Source organism: Tympanuchus pallidicinctus, unplaced genomic scaffold (assembly GCF_026119805.1).
Source record: "Tympanuchus pallidicinctus isolate F22 unplaced genomic scaffold, pur_lepc_1.0 scaffold14, whole genome shotgun sequence".
Lineage (NCBI taxonomy): Eukaryota > Metazoa > Chordata > Aves > Galliformes > Phasianidae > Tympanuchus > Tympanuchus pallidicinctus.
This window is the reverse complement of record NW_026294659.1, coordinates 10,915,001-10,929,693: the sequence shown is the minus strand read 5'-3', so window position 1 is coordinate 10,929,693 and position 14,693 is coordinate 10,915,001. Positions and strand designations below refer to the sequence as shown.

The 14,693-nt window shown below is 37.3% G+C and overlaps 1 protein-coding gene across 16 annotated transcripts in view; it reads right to left on the bottom strand.

Moving 5' to 3' along the window:
- The window catches only part of KDM6A (lysine demethylase 6A), a 148,608-nt gene that overhangs the window by 21,306 nt on the left and 112,609 nt on the right, over positions 1-14,693 (bottom strand). For all 16 annotated transcript variants that reach the window (XM_052674216.1, XM_052674222.1, XM_052674221.1 and 13 more), the window contains 2 exons: positions 2,027-2,156; positions 404-509 (listed from right to left, as the gene is read on the bottom strand). In XM_052674216.1, the coding sequence (XP_052530176.1) occupies positions 404-509; positions 2,027-2,156 (236 nt within the window). The remainder of the gene's footprint in view (positions 1-403; positions 510-2,026; positions 2,157-14,693) is intronic.

The following is a 14,693-nucleotide window of genomic DNA, read 5'->3' as shown; positions in this document are numbered from 1 at the left end:
TTTTACAGACCATATTCCAACTACAAATCCATAAGCATGTGTAACTCAATTAACAAATATTTTTCAGAAATTAGAGCTCTATGAATGTTCACGGTGACATCACTGAATCAAAGCACAAAGTCACATAGGCATAGTTCTCACAAGAAAAAATTTCTGCATATAAGCTCCCATACCATCAGCTCAGTTTCTGCCTGTGATCAACACTATCTGATGGAAGTTGGCTTTTTTTTTTTTTTTTTAAGTTGATCTAGGTTAGCAATAGTAGTGAGCTAAGTGACATGTTCCCTTAATTACTCTAAACAGAACAGTAACGCAGTATGAAATATCCACTTTTGAGAACTGAGAAACATCATTTAAAAATATATCTATTTTTACAAAGAAAATGTAACCAAATTAAAGTTACCTAATTTAAGCGCTCCAGCAAGGCCACGTATTACAGTAACAGGGTTGTTTGGATTTGTACAAAATTGATGTAAAGGTGGAAAGAAAGCGTCTCGTTTATTTTCCAACTGTAAAATTACAATGCAATATTAGATATCAGATGAGGCTGGACTTCTTGTTTGTAAAATAAGAAAGAACAATAAAAAATGTGAAACAACAGAAGGAAGACAGGAATTTCATTCATTTCTTCACACTGAGGGCATTGAATAGCAACATACAACCATTTCCACGTTGTAAGCTGGGTTTACTCCTTCTGAAATTAATTCGTTATTGTAATTTATTTCTTGGCATGAATTATTCCCAGGTTGCTTCGGCTCTTGCAACTCAGGTTTCCTGCAGTTTATTTCTTTATCTGACAGCAGCCCCGTAAATTCTCTAAATCTGCAGAATTCTCTGAAGAGCAAGATAATGTACTAACGTTCTTTTCAGAACTTAAAAAACTAATCCCGCAGATAATGTATACAAGAAGCAGTATAATTAAAAAGTGCACTCTCAGAGTATATCTCATGTTAACTGGAAAAATTGATTTCTTTTTCCTAAGCTTTTGTAAATCTACAACCTCGATTTTATGCTGCAGTTTCTCCTCACTTTTATTTTTAATTGCTACGAATCTTTTAAAATCCTGCAGACAGACTGTGAACAAAGTATCAATGACACTGTAGACAGAGACTGTATATATGCTGGAGACATCTCTTTCAATAAACAACGCACTTCCTAAATACCGGGACCCATGTTTGCACATCCACATCCAGAATGCTGCAACATGGGGATTTATCAGCTTTGCAAATACTCAATGAAGCTACAACAGACTCTTAATTAGGAAGATTAACTCAGGTTCAACACTAAGAGCAGCACTATTGCTTCCAACATAATCCAGTGCTTAATCAGACTGCTTGGATTGCAGCACACAAGTCTGCCAAGTGCTTCTGGTCCTAAAGTTCAGCTGAGCAAAGCTATCCTGAGGTTTTTATACTAGTTGAATGGGCACACTACAGTTTACAATTTCATTATTAAGACAGTTACCTACAATGCTGCATAAAGCTATTACAGAAGTTTGTTTCTGGAACAGGAGTTTCAATGGATGCATAAGAAAAAAAAAAAAAACCTACCTTAAAAAGCAGTTTGATTCAATGATGTTTGTAGGCCCCTTCCAACTGAATTATTCTATTAATAAAACTTTTATTTTCCTAACTGATGACATTTTGTTGTTACAATCATCTCAGCTCATATTAATTTTCCCTACAATATTTTGAAATAGACTGTCAGGAAAGTTCAGTTTAATCATTTGCTTTCTTATCACTGAAACTGTCATTTGCAAAAAATGTACAAATACACCTAAATTGCTGTGTATTATAACTCACAAACTATTTTTGCCTATTCCATCAGTACTATAAATAATAAATAAGCCTAATTTTTTGAAGCTGTTCTTCACTCACAACTGCACAAGTCTAACATTTTCCCTCTTCATACACTGTAACTAGAATTCAGCTGTGAACACTGCATCTTTGAAATAACTGCATAATGTAATTCAGATACTCAAATAATTAACAGGACACAGTCAGCAAATTACTTCTACTTTACTTACATAAATACTAGGTGTAGGTGGATTCAGCTTGTCCTTTGGCAAGGGAGGGTATGGTGGAGGCGGTGGTCGTGGAGGTGGGCATTTATCCAATAGAATACTACTGTTAGATAAGCCATTTTTACCCAGATTCCTAAAAGGAAAGAAGAGCTGTCTCTATCAATACTTGACAAATACAACAAAAAAAATTAGTGTTATCTTTCCTGCAAAATAACAGTAACTAGAAACTGAAGTGTTATCTTTTCTGCAAAATAATGACAGTAACTAGAAACTGTAATTCAAGATGCAAATAAAGCTCATATATATTTTAATAGAGTATTCTCACTGTATAAATTGATATTATTCAGAATCATTCCAATTTTCCCCTCCAGTCTGCCATGTCATCACCACTAGTTAAAAATAAAGCCTATTTAAACAAAAGCTAGCATGACTCATTTGACCAAATCTAACACAGAAAGCAGTTTTCAAATAGAAACAGAAGAACCTTACTAGGCTGGCACTGGCTGGTGGATAAAGAATTCACAGCAAGTGAGATAGTGCAGTCTGGTAATACTATGCACAGCACTGTAACAGAGTAGTGGCAAAATGATAATTCCTCAGCAAGAAGAATAATGCTGGAGTCACAAAAATAGAAACATGCAACACTAAATTATACAGCCACCTATCTACCTCTCCCTGACTTCCACATTTTGAAGCTAGAAGGAACCACCATTACTTCACCATATTGCTTGGAAAACACAGGAAAGAACTACTCTTGTTAAGCTGTTGTTTCAACACCTGCACTTGTACCTGAATCAGGACCTTGCTTGGTGTAATTGCTAATCTTTCTCTTGAGGTTTTGAGGCATGGACAGCCTACTGTATGCATGTCAGCTTCTTCTATTATGAATGACTTTCAGTGCTGAAAATGACCGCAGAGATTGAGAATCCACAATTTCTAGTCACCATCACCAGGTCCTCATTAACAGAGATATCCCCTCATTTTGGTTGTTTGTTAAAAATAACTGAACTGCTTTAAATTTCTTCCAACTAATATTCAAATCTTTCTTCCAACCCCATTTAATTCATTAGCTACTGTTCTTACCATTTCTCAGTGCTCCAGGATATAAGATGTGCTAAGGTGTGATTCAGTCGTTTATCCTCATAGAACTCACTAGCTACAAAAATATGTCCTGATAACCAAGGTTCTTCAACAGAAAACACAGCTGCCACAGTATTAGGTGAAACTTCTATCAATATAGCTTGTAACAAACACAGAAACTGTGATATTAGCACTGAGAAACATCCTAGAGCTTAATGCTGGCATGTGAGAGCATTATTTCAAATCAAGCTATTACGAACCATGAGTAAGAAGGACTTTGGGCTTAAGATCACAACAGACTGACTGTTATGACAAATACTTTAAGGAACAAACATCACATGTACCTCACGCTATAGCAAAGACGAGCATCCAGAGAAATTGTTGTTCATCATGACAGGGAACAATTTAAACTTAAACCAGATTTCTATCTCCTACACTTCTATCCTCTGATGGGAGATCAGAGCAATACAGACAAAGACATACTTAACAAGTGTCTCAAAAGATGTCAGACAAAATTCCAAACACAGCTATTCACTGTGCTAGATGAGCCTAATTCCAAAATAGATTACAACCTCAAAGGAACTGAAAGAGATGCTTTCAGCAGAAGATTTGATGAGGCATCATCCAATTCGACAAAATGTCACTGACCTGTGTTTAATGCCTGAGACAGTTCTTGCAAAGACACTACACTGCTGGGGGAAAAAAATGGAAAAAAAACCCACAGAAATGTGGCAATATAAAATCACCACTGCTCAAAGAAACTTATCAATGATGGCAGTGAGAATCTGAGATTCAAGAATATACTTGCAAGACGAAACTAAAATCGGAAGAGTGGATATTAGGAACTATAATCTTTGCATCAAGAAACTGAATATAAACTCAAGGAAAGCAAATCCACAGCATTAATATCCAACAGAACTATGGAAAAAAATCAGTTTGAATTGAGAAACAGTTCTCAGGCACTTTCTGATACAAGAAAGAATAGGAAGACCGAAGCTGAAGAAAAAGGACAACACCCAGAACTACTGTGATTCAAGTCACTTGAGGTCAGTGACACACAGCAAACACTTGGCAAATTCAGAGTACATAGGGTCTTCAGGGAAGAGAGGCAGCAGGGACAGGAGAGACTGCTGTATGCCTAGAGAAATTACACATTTGAAAAGTGAAAGAGATGCTGAAGAAAGCAGACAATACAGAGAAAAAGATCAGACGAACAGAGGAATCTCAAAGTCAATGCTTGAAGCTGATACTACAGCAAATGACCCTGCAGTTTCCTATTAAGTTACTAAAACCCTGTGCAGAAATTTCAAGAGGAAAAGGACCAGGAAAAAAAAAAATGCTGAGACAGGGAAACACTTGTAATTCAAGTGGCATGGGAAACAGATGGGCAGAATCTTAAAAGTTGTCTTTATCAGACCCGTTTCACTCATCTATTTTTTTCTGACCATCAATCAGAATAAGTTACTATTAACAGCAACAGAAGAGAATTACTAAAGCATAACACTGTAATTGACAGTGTGCAAATCTGAGTGATACAAATCATAAAACAAACAACAGCAACTCTGGAGAAATACTAAATAAAATAGACTTGATACTGGCACCTGAAACAAAATAGTCTATCTATTCACTGAACATCTCCAACAATGGAAATACAGAACTGTGGCCAGCACAGGGAAAGTAAAAGATCGTTTTTAACCACAGGGATTGTAGAGAAAGCCACACATCACTGTTGCAATCATGTAATTTTTTTTTTTTTTACAGGATTTCACAGGGGCTGAAAGAGGGAGCAAATGCAAAAAACAAGCCTAACTTAGGCCTTGAGAAGAAAATGCAAGCCCAAATAGTCACCTATAATGCCATGATGGAAGAATGAGCAGAAGGACAAGTTTCATCCATCACTGCTTTAAACTGCATTTTCACAGGCTGTACAGGCTGCAAAACATCCTTCATTCCCACAGAGTCAAGAGTAGTTAGTTGTCAGCCTCACAAAGGTAAGGACAGAGATGTGAATGATGTGCAGCACCTCCTGGAGCCAAAACTGCAGCTCTCAGCCCACTGCCAATTGCTTGACAGGTAAAAGCCACAAATCACCTAATTGTTTTAACCCATGGATCAAAGTCAAATTGTCAGGCTTATGAGTGACACCAACTGCAGTAGATGACACAGGTGCTTGAATTTTATATGATGAACGGATCTTTTGAATAAACAATCACCAGATTCACTATAACACCCCTGTTTCATTTTATTGCTTTCTAGGATATGTTCCCTCACCTTCTAAAAATGCTTCACGCTCCTTTCCTCCCATGGCACAACTTCACATCTGGCTGTAACAAAACACATTGTTTCCCAGAAACACAGGTGTGAACCAGTTTGCTCTGCAAGTGGCCTGTATTCTTCATCACAGAGCACTCTGCAGTCTCTGATTTCAGCAAATATTAACAAGTAACTTCACTTTATCTATGGATTTCCGACAAATGAAGATTGATAGTACAGCCTGGTAAGCCTCCATCTGCCTACCACACTCTTTCCTATAGTTCACTGTTTTCACTGCATGGGTTAGGAACCTGGTTGCTCCTTCTGAAGCTGCCATGGCTCCATGCCATGCATGATGGACACCAGCTGCTTCACTCAGGGACTCCCCACTTGTAGCCCTACATCATGAGGAAAAACAAGGCTGAAATCAGATCCCAGGGCAACATCCCTGAAACTCCACTCACCCCAGTAACGATGACATTACAGATATCATTTGGTTGCTATACACTTCAATAGATATTGTATTGACTTTGCATCACGCTAGCTTACTAACGAAGATGTTATGCAAGCAGGAAGCAAAATGTGTTAAAAAGCTGTATTAATTTTAACTGTTTTACTTTAAAGATGCTAAGCTACATGAAGAATATTGTAGTTAGCATAATACTTATTTTCCATGAGCCAGAACTCATTGTCATTAATTACTACCCTTTACATTTATTAAATTAATCACCTGAATGATTTTGTTATTTCACCCAGGCCTAATGCCAGACTGCCAGCATTACATTCTCAGTAGTCATCCCACTCTGAAATCAGTCTCACGGAAATTTTCAAGTCCTGTGCAACTCCTTCTGTTTTCTAACAACTATCAAAAACCTGTACGCGTGATCAACAACAACTCCTGCCTGCTCTTTCACAGCTCAAGGACATCTGCTATCTGGGCTTCTGACTTAAAACCATCACATAAGGGTTCAATGTCCTCCTCTCTGAACACTGTGCAAAACAGAGAGCGGGTTATCGTGCATCCCACAATGTGAATATACCCTATCTGCCTTTTTCCCAAGATCTCAACAAAAATATTTAGTGTCTTCTGCCTCCGTATTGACTACTCAGTATCTCTGATCAGAAACACTTGGCATTACTGGTTTTTGTGTGTGTGTTTCTTGTATTTCATTCCTGGCTATAGTATTCTCTTCTAAGCTTTTGCTAGGAGTTTTCTAGAACTCTTAGCTTCTACTTTAAAGCATTTGCTCCTTATCTTTTTAAAAAGATTATGACTTTTTGAGATCAGTGAAAAAGCTCCTGAGCAATTTCCAGCTATCTATGCATTTGCATTTAAGGTACAATTCACAGGCCACATTACAATCATTTGCACATAAGCAGTTATTTTTGTTGTGAAGTCAGTTTAAGTGAATTATTATTTGAGGATTAGCTGCATGAGAATTAACAGGGTTTTATCGTTCAGGAGATTAGAGTTACTCTGAAGAACAAAATTAATACCCTCTCTTTCTCACATAAAAATCACATTTAACATGAATATAAGGAACAGTGGATTTATGTGATATTGTATCTTAAATCCATTGGAATTACTCAACATGCAGAGAATGAAAAAAAACATTTTAAAAATGTGCTTGCAGAAGAAAGCTGAATCACTGGGATGCACAGTACTTAACTGACCTAACCCTGATGCAAAATAGAAAGACTTAGTCTTCCTTAACAATTAGTGGATATAACTAATTTCTTTCACGGGGCAAAAACACAGGAAAATGGTTATCACCACTCTTCACGCTGGGAATGAGGTGACTATTCACAATGCCTGGTGCTGGCTGTCTGAGGCTCATCTCCACAGGCTTCTTCTGCAGCCAGCAGAAAGATGCGCTCTCAAAGGGCAATTCAAAGAAATTAAGCCAAGCTTACATTATAGTTAAATGCAAATAATGCCAGATAATTATACAACCTGTTTATAATGCAGCTCTTCGCTTCAGCCTTTCACAACCAGGTACTAGCTGGCAGTACTCCCAGGAATCTTTCTTTTCTAAACCTACTGAAAATCCTATGAAATAATTGTGAATTTTCTCATTATGCAAATGTATTTCTAATCATTTTTGAATTCTGTTCTGTTTTTTACCTCACTACTATAGGTTGGCAGAGAGCTTCATAGGTTAATTACATGTTATGTAAGAAATAATGTTCCTTTCTCTCTTGTTTTAAAATGACTTACATCTTTCTCTTTCATTTGATAATCACCTTGCTCTTAAGCTATTACAGTAAGACAAACAGAAGCACATTTTATGACTTATTTAAGAAAAGCATTGTAACTAGTGGTACCAAACTTTTTCTTTCTTCTAGCCTTCCCCCTCTCTAAATGCAACAGTTAAAATACATGTTATTTTTGTCTTTACTCTCAGGTATTTCTGTATTTGCTTTTCTGTAACAGAACAGAATATATTTAAGCAGGGCTTAGACTGTGAAACTACAACATGTAAAATTTTATTTTTAAAACTTTTACCCCTGTGAAGTTTACTTGCCAGAAATAAGATGACTTTACAGCCATTGAACAATTTGCCTGCAAGCCAAAATAGCCTTTTGTGTACGTCGAAAAAAGCATTCTAAAAAACCAAGAGGTTTTTAAGAGCAAAACACAAAACTTAATCCAGCTCCTGTTTCTGCAAAGTACTTCCCTCAAACACACTCCTTGCTTTGATTGTGCTTTCCAATCCCATGGATTCACTCCCTGACTTCCCAAAGCTCAGGAAGCCCTTTAGAACGATCACCCTCAGTTTATTTCTGCCACAGTGATGTAGATATCAGCACTGAACCCAGGTTTGTACACTTCAGCCTTGGAACTGCTTTTTCCACTCCTTCTCACAATGCTTATTTCCTACTCTTCTTTACATGCCAGCCAGTTATCAGCCCATTTTCCAGACCATTTCACCCTCTGTTTGTCAGTTTATACTTTTATCCCTTTAAAACATCCTTTCTGAGACACAGCTTATTTCTGCTGGTCTCCTTCCTTTACTTATCTCAATGGATTGCTCTCTACTCTTTCACTTTACACACCAAGCAAAAAGAACTACAAAAAGCAAGTTAGCCCCTTTCAATAAGCATTGCCATCAAGTCCATACATCTGAGAGTTTTATCCTTAGGCATTCTGGACACTGCCCTAGAAGTGATGACAAAAACTTGCAGCTGAGGTGAGGTTGTTCAGTTATTCTACCTGCCTCCTTGTCTAGCGACTGCTGTAAGCAATTATCAAACAGAAGTTTTGTCTGGAGCTTGTGTGCCCTTTTCAGGCTGTGAAGGCACATTTATAAATAACACATAGCAAGTGAGCTATTTCTTTTACAAGAAGCAAAACAAAGCAGTGATGAACTTCTTTATATTGCTTACAGGAAGGACTTGGCCTCTCATCAGCCTCAAAGGGAACCAACGATGGAGCATCTTTAATGAGAAGGACACTGTGTTTTTCGTATTATCCTCCAAGACACTGATGAGATGCACCAGTTGGAACACAGCAAGACATCAATTGGTATCACTTTTTCCAAAATAAACAGCTCAAGTTGTAAGTCTCGAGTCTTGCAACATTTCATTAACTCTCCTTTCAACAGGATTGCTCATGGGGAAACGATACCTAAATTTCTGAGAGTATGGAAAGAGCTTTTGATAATGCTCTTTTAAAGGAGCCCCGACAGGCAGCTAGACAAAACAGAACGCTCTTCTTTTTTGTTCTCCACTTCTTAGCAATTGGCTTATCTAGTAACAAACAGGACAGCTACCCCCAGTGAATTTTCTTCTCTTAGTCACAATAGACTTTCACTTTTGCTTGGTCTTCTTAATGACCACTACTTGAGGGGGGTATTTTCTCCAAGAACCTAAAGAATAATTTTATAGTACACATTTTTATCTGCAATTTTGCTCAGAGGCTTAAAGAAATCTAGTTTACTGTGCAGACAGCTTGCTATTCAAAATATAATAATTAAGTTGCTTTATAAGCATCTGTTGCCATCACTTTTATTAGTCCATAAGATTAAGCAAATTACCCGTACAGCACACACAGAATCGCCTCCTTAGTTCCTTCTGTATGTACAGTCCAACAACAGTTGAACAAGATGAGTGCATTTGTTATCCCACTATTCTCCAGAACAGCATCTTAATGAGATTTGCATAGTTTAATCATCAGCTTAGAGACTGCGTTTCTCAGTCCCTCGTAGCTCTCCTCTGAACCCCATCCAGTCCCTTCAGGGAAAGCTCTTTTGAGAAGTATCCATAGCTACTCCAGCACCTTCTGTTTGACCCCTCCTCAGTGTCCTAGACAACCTCAGCTCACCACTTGAATAGAATGAATCTCTGTTAGATACTTCCTCAACACTCTCACAGAGGAAGATGGATACAAAGACACGTGCAAGTCCTTGGATGTTGTCGCCCTACTTAAGCACTTACTTCAGTCTTTGATGAAACAAAACATTTACCAAGTCTGCTCCTACAACGCAGACAACCTATTCAGATACAACAGAAAAGAATCAAATGGAGTTGCCTATTTGGCACAACTCTTGCACTTTATGATGCAAAGTATCTCCTTTCATTCAATGGCTTTGCTTGCACAACTATTTTAAGACACCAATTCTCTATATAAAATAAAACTGCAAGCTCCCAACATTTATTTTTGCCTGTCTGCTTCTGTTTTATTTCTTTTAATACATCATTTCTGAACCCTTTTTCTAATAATTGCTTCTACCTTTAAATAAACAAACAACTTCCATACCCCTGATGTTCCTTTGCCTTGAAGGACAACCAAAATCCTAGCAAGATTAACAAACAAGTCAGTTTTTAGAAGTTACATCTACAGTTCTGCTTTCTATTAAATCTCTCCTGTGAGATACAGAACTTCATTATACTGCAGTTCACTACTGCACAGTAGGTCAAATATAGTTACATGATGAATCAACTGCTGTGCATTACTTAATGCCAAGCTGCTAGTAATTTCAGGTCATTTCTGCTCCAGACAGACACAAACCTATCGGGTCTGAAAGATGTAAAAAATGGCTTCTCATTGCTAAAACTTTTAAAGATCTACAAGCATGTGAATCGGGATTATGTAACAAACAGACCTCTGATGCATTTTGATGCAATTTACACATGATATCAAACATTCTGGCTTGTAAGTAAGCATATACTAAACAGAGCCAAATGCAGAAAAATAAGGAAATAAAACACAAAGCTCCAGATTATATATATAAACAACATATATCCACTGGTTCCCACCTGTCAAAATGTCTTTTTTCCTCCTGGGTAATACCATCAGAAAAATAGAGCAAGAGACTGTATTAAGAAAGTACTTCCAGAAAGCAAAAAGAATATGCTAGAATAGAAAGTAATAATCAACATTAGAGAGGAAGTCAGAGTATCTCCCTGATTGTATCATTTTAAATAAGAGTATTGACAAAACAATCAGTGTAGCACCAATATTTAAGAACTGCTACTGCAGAGTAACTCCCCACTCCCTCTCTCTGCTTGATGTTTATTTAGAACAAGTAGGGTTTTTTTTTTTTTTTTCATTTGCTTTTAAAGAAAGAAAGGAAGGAAAAGAAGTATTTTCAGGTCTTCCGTTGCAGATAGCTTTCATATACCTTTCACAGTGTAATGTTAAAAGTCACATTTTTTTTGTCTCAAATTCATTTTTGTATCTCGAGATACCATTTACAGAAGGAACAGCTAAAAGTAATCACTACTACAAGAAATACTCCCAACATTTCATTTTTTCATTACCTTACACTGTATTAACATAAAGGTTAACATGCCCTAATTAAGTTAATAGAATCCAGTGTTAATATAAGCAACTTTTATTCCACTCTGTCTAAAGGTTCTCTTATTTAACAGGTAAGCAGACTATTGTTATGTACCCTCCCCTCTGGACACTTTTCCCACTGTCAGTATCTACGACATGAATCATGAATGCTCTCACGAGAGCTCTGCTCCTGAGCCAATACTCTGCACACACCCCAGCACTGACATGTTTTAGAAGAAAGCAGGAGCTAATCAGCCATTCACTACATGGCTGGGACAGCCTCACCCTCAATTTACGTTTGCAAACTTTAAATCAAGTAGATAAGGGTGGCAGGAAAACAAAACTATTATTATATCATATACAGTACTAATCTTTTAAAGAGTTATCACTTCCATTAGTATGAAAAAAACATGCAGGCAGGGCCCTTTCTCTAGCAGGCAACAGGCACTAGCCCAGATCAGGAACAGCACTAATGAGCACCAAACAATTTTCACAAAAAATGTCTGCCTGACTTCATTTTACACTTTAGGTTCAGCCTAAAAATGTTGCAATTGTTTCTGTGCTGACAGTCCCACAAACTCTTCTATTAATATAATAAGATATGCAGATACTTTCCAGCAGTCGCAGTTCGTCTAGGACAGATCCTGTTAAACTGAACAAATTCAGTCTGAGCCCATACCGAAACATTTATTGACCTCTCAGGAAAAGAAGTCTGTCCTCAAGTTCTGTCATTGCTCATCTTTCTTAGCATTTTCAGCTACGTATCAAATCTGCCTTTCTTGAAGGAAGGTGCAGACAGGCTGAAGAGGGAGCTCTGAATCTCTGCTCGCTAAGTACAGTGACAACAGCGCAAGGCGCATTTTACTCGCCTGCAAACTGCAGGGGGTCAGGCACTAACTTAACGTCTCTTGATAAATTGTAATTACACAAGCCTTGGAAACAATGCAGACTATATGAAACCCAGCGAAATACTGCTGAAAAAGATACACCAGAGATTTTAAGATCTCTTTTGTTAATAATGAAGCCTTTAGTAATTCAGCATCACTTGGAATACAACTTCTATCACCGAGCACAAAGAAAGGACATGCATTAAAAGCTGCTTTATGATTTCTGTAGTAAAAATGTCCAACTTTTTGCTAGTGAACACAAGCCACAGATTTCACCTAGGAATCACTCGGTAAGCAGTGTACTAAATCAGAATATGGCACTAAACAGCAGAAATGCACTTCTCCTTACTCTTTCCAAGAAGGCTGAGTGCAAACTTCTGCTAAACACATTTTGAAGACAGAAACCAGCTAAACTTCAAGAAAGAACTCTGTGTCTTACAATTTCTCTTACATGTATTTGCATTACACTTATCCCAACACCAGACACTGAAGCTATGTTTAGACGTCTACAAGCAAGAACATATACACAGTCCCAATTTAAAATGAAGAGTTTAAAAGATTTTTTATGAATGTAACAGAAGCAGAAACTTCACTTGAAAATGATCATTACAATATATAACTCACCATGTATAAGATGACAAAAAATGTTCCCTGTATGCTTTTATTCCTTCTTTTCTAGGAGATGTAAAGCTGTAACACTTAAGGCTTCAACTAAAAGTAAATATTTAAAATGCCTTAGACTTTAAAGTTGTCCAACTAATCCAATCTCTTAATACTATAAGCATTTTGCTTTTGTATCGTATGCCTATGGACTGCTATATATATCATGATCAGTATTCACTAAATCCCAGTATATTAGAAACCAGTAACTTTCATAATTATGGTACCAGATGCAGCCCTTTGCATTTAAATGATTTCTGGAGGTGCAGTAAAAAAGGTAGTAAATATACTTTTATCACTTCTTCAATAACCAAAAGGGTAAATGCTCAAAAGCATCACAACTAGCTGCATAATTCCAAACAAGTACTTCTGAGTAAAATATATTGCGATATTAAAAATTCCAACTATAATTCTTACACCACAAAAATATAAGTAACATTTACAATTAAAAGAACTGTAAGCACAGTAATTATGGCAACAGCAGCAAGAATACAAACCATAACATTCCAAAATCATATGCTTATGATGATTAAAGGGACTTCCATGAACTTTACAGGCCATTTATGAAGCTTCTTCTGCAAATGACATCAAGCAAGACATGGCTATTGAAATTACATACCCTATACGGTCATTTCGATTTCCTTGTATTTTGGATTTCAAGTAAAATTCTTTAGGAAAAAAGAAAACAACAAAAAGGGAAATCTCTCCTAAAACTACCTAAGGACTTCACTATAGAAAGAGGGTCTGCACTAGGCACAATGTCTGAAACTGCAGAACAATTATCTGCCAGAATTCCTGCTAGCCTTTGTAAGCTCACCCTAGGCAAGGAAAATAAATTACGCTCTATAAACTTTGACTCAACAGCGCATAGTAAAGTTTGCTCCAGTTTAAAACTGAATAAACTATCTTATGTCTAACGTATATTAAAACTGATAATACCATGCATTAATACAGGATAGTTACATACAGTGAACACAAAATTTACAGTGAATTCATTTTCCTGAGTAGATGTTTTTTCAGTGCAAAACACTGCAGCGTCTACTTCCGAGGAGAGTTGACTGAATATACTAACCTGATCTTTTACTGAAGGTTCCTACCTACAACTGCAGCACTGTGTCAGCAATAACCCACAGAAATAGCCTATGGTATACAACCCTTACAGATGTTCTTTCGTTTATTTTTCCTTGGTTGGAAGGGAGAATTCACCTGCCATTTTTGGTGATATGTCAATCCTGAGGTAAGAAATAAATAGCAGAAGAAAGTACAAATCTCAAGGTCTGGAATCCAGTGCTTCTGCCATACTGCTCTTCAGTAAGCCAGGCCCAGGAAACCACTAGAAGTACTAAAGAAGTACTTTTAAGTTGACTACTTGGAGATGAAAACAAGTCTAATCCTTCAAGTGCTAACATGCCTGTCAAGAGATGAGATTTATGTGTCAGAGGTGAACACCAGCAGATTTATCCACAGCAGATTAAAAAAAGGCTGCCCTCAGCCCACCAGCCTCCTCTGCTACAGACTACTGACTACTGCTAAGGCTACTGAGCATGTGGCAAAATTTGCTGTATTTCTACGCCACAATCACTGTAGCATCTTTGCCAGAAGTCACTGTGAAGCAGTAGCTCAAAACTGAACAACCAAGTCTCACATATGCTGCACATCCTGTACTGTTAGCACCAATGGTGCCAGGGAAAAGGCTGTGCAGTTTGTACAACCACACTGCAGTCCTTGTCAGGTTGCCTAGTGGCTGGCTTCACTTTTCGCTTTAATTATGCACCTGACGTAAAAGGATCATGCTTACTGACTAAAGATAAAAAGACAGTAACATGCCTGCCAATCTACTGGAATATAAGATGGACTAAGACTTATGCCTCTGAAGAGTCAAAATTATCTGCACTGTATTACAACACTTGAACCTACACTTGAACCACAGGAACTGAAGCCACTATTTTCAAAAAAGCACCACAGTTATGGAACTGGAAGGACAAGCTGACACACCAGATGGCTGTGT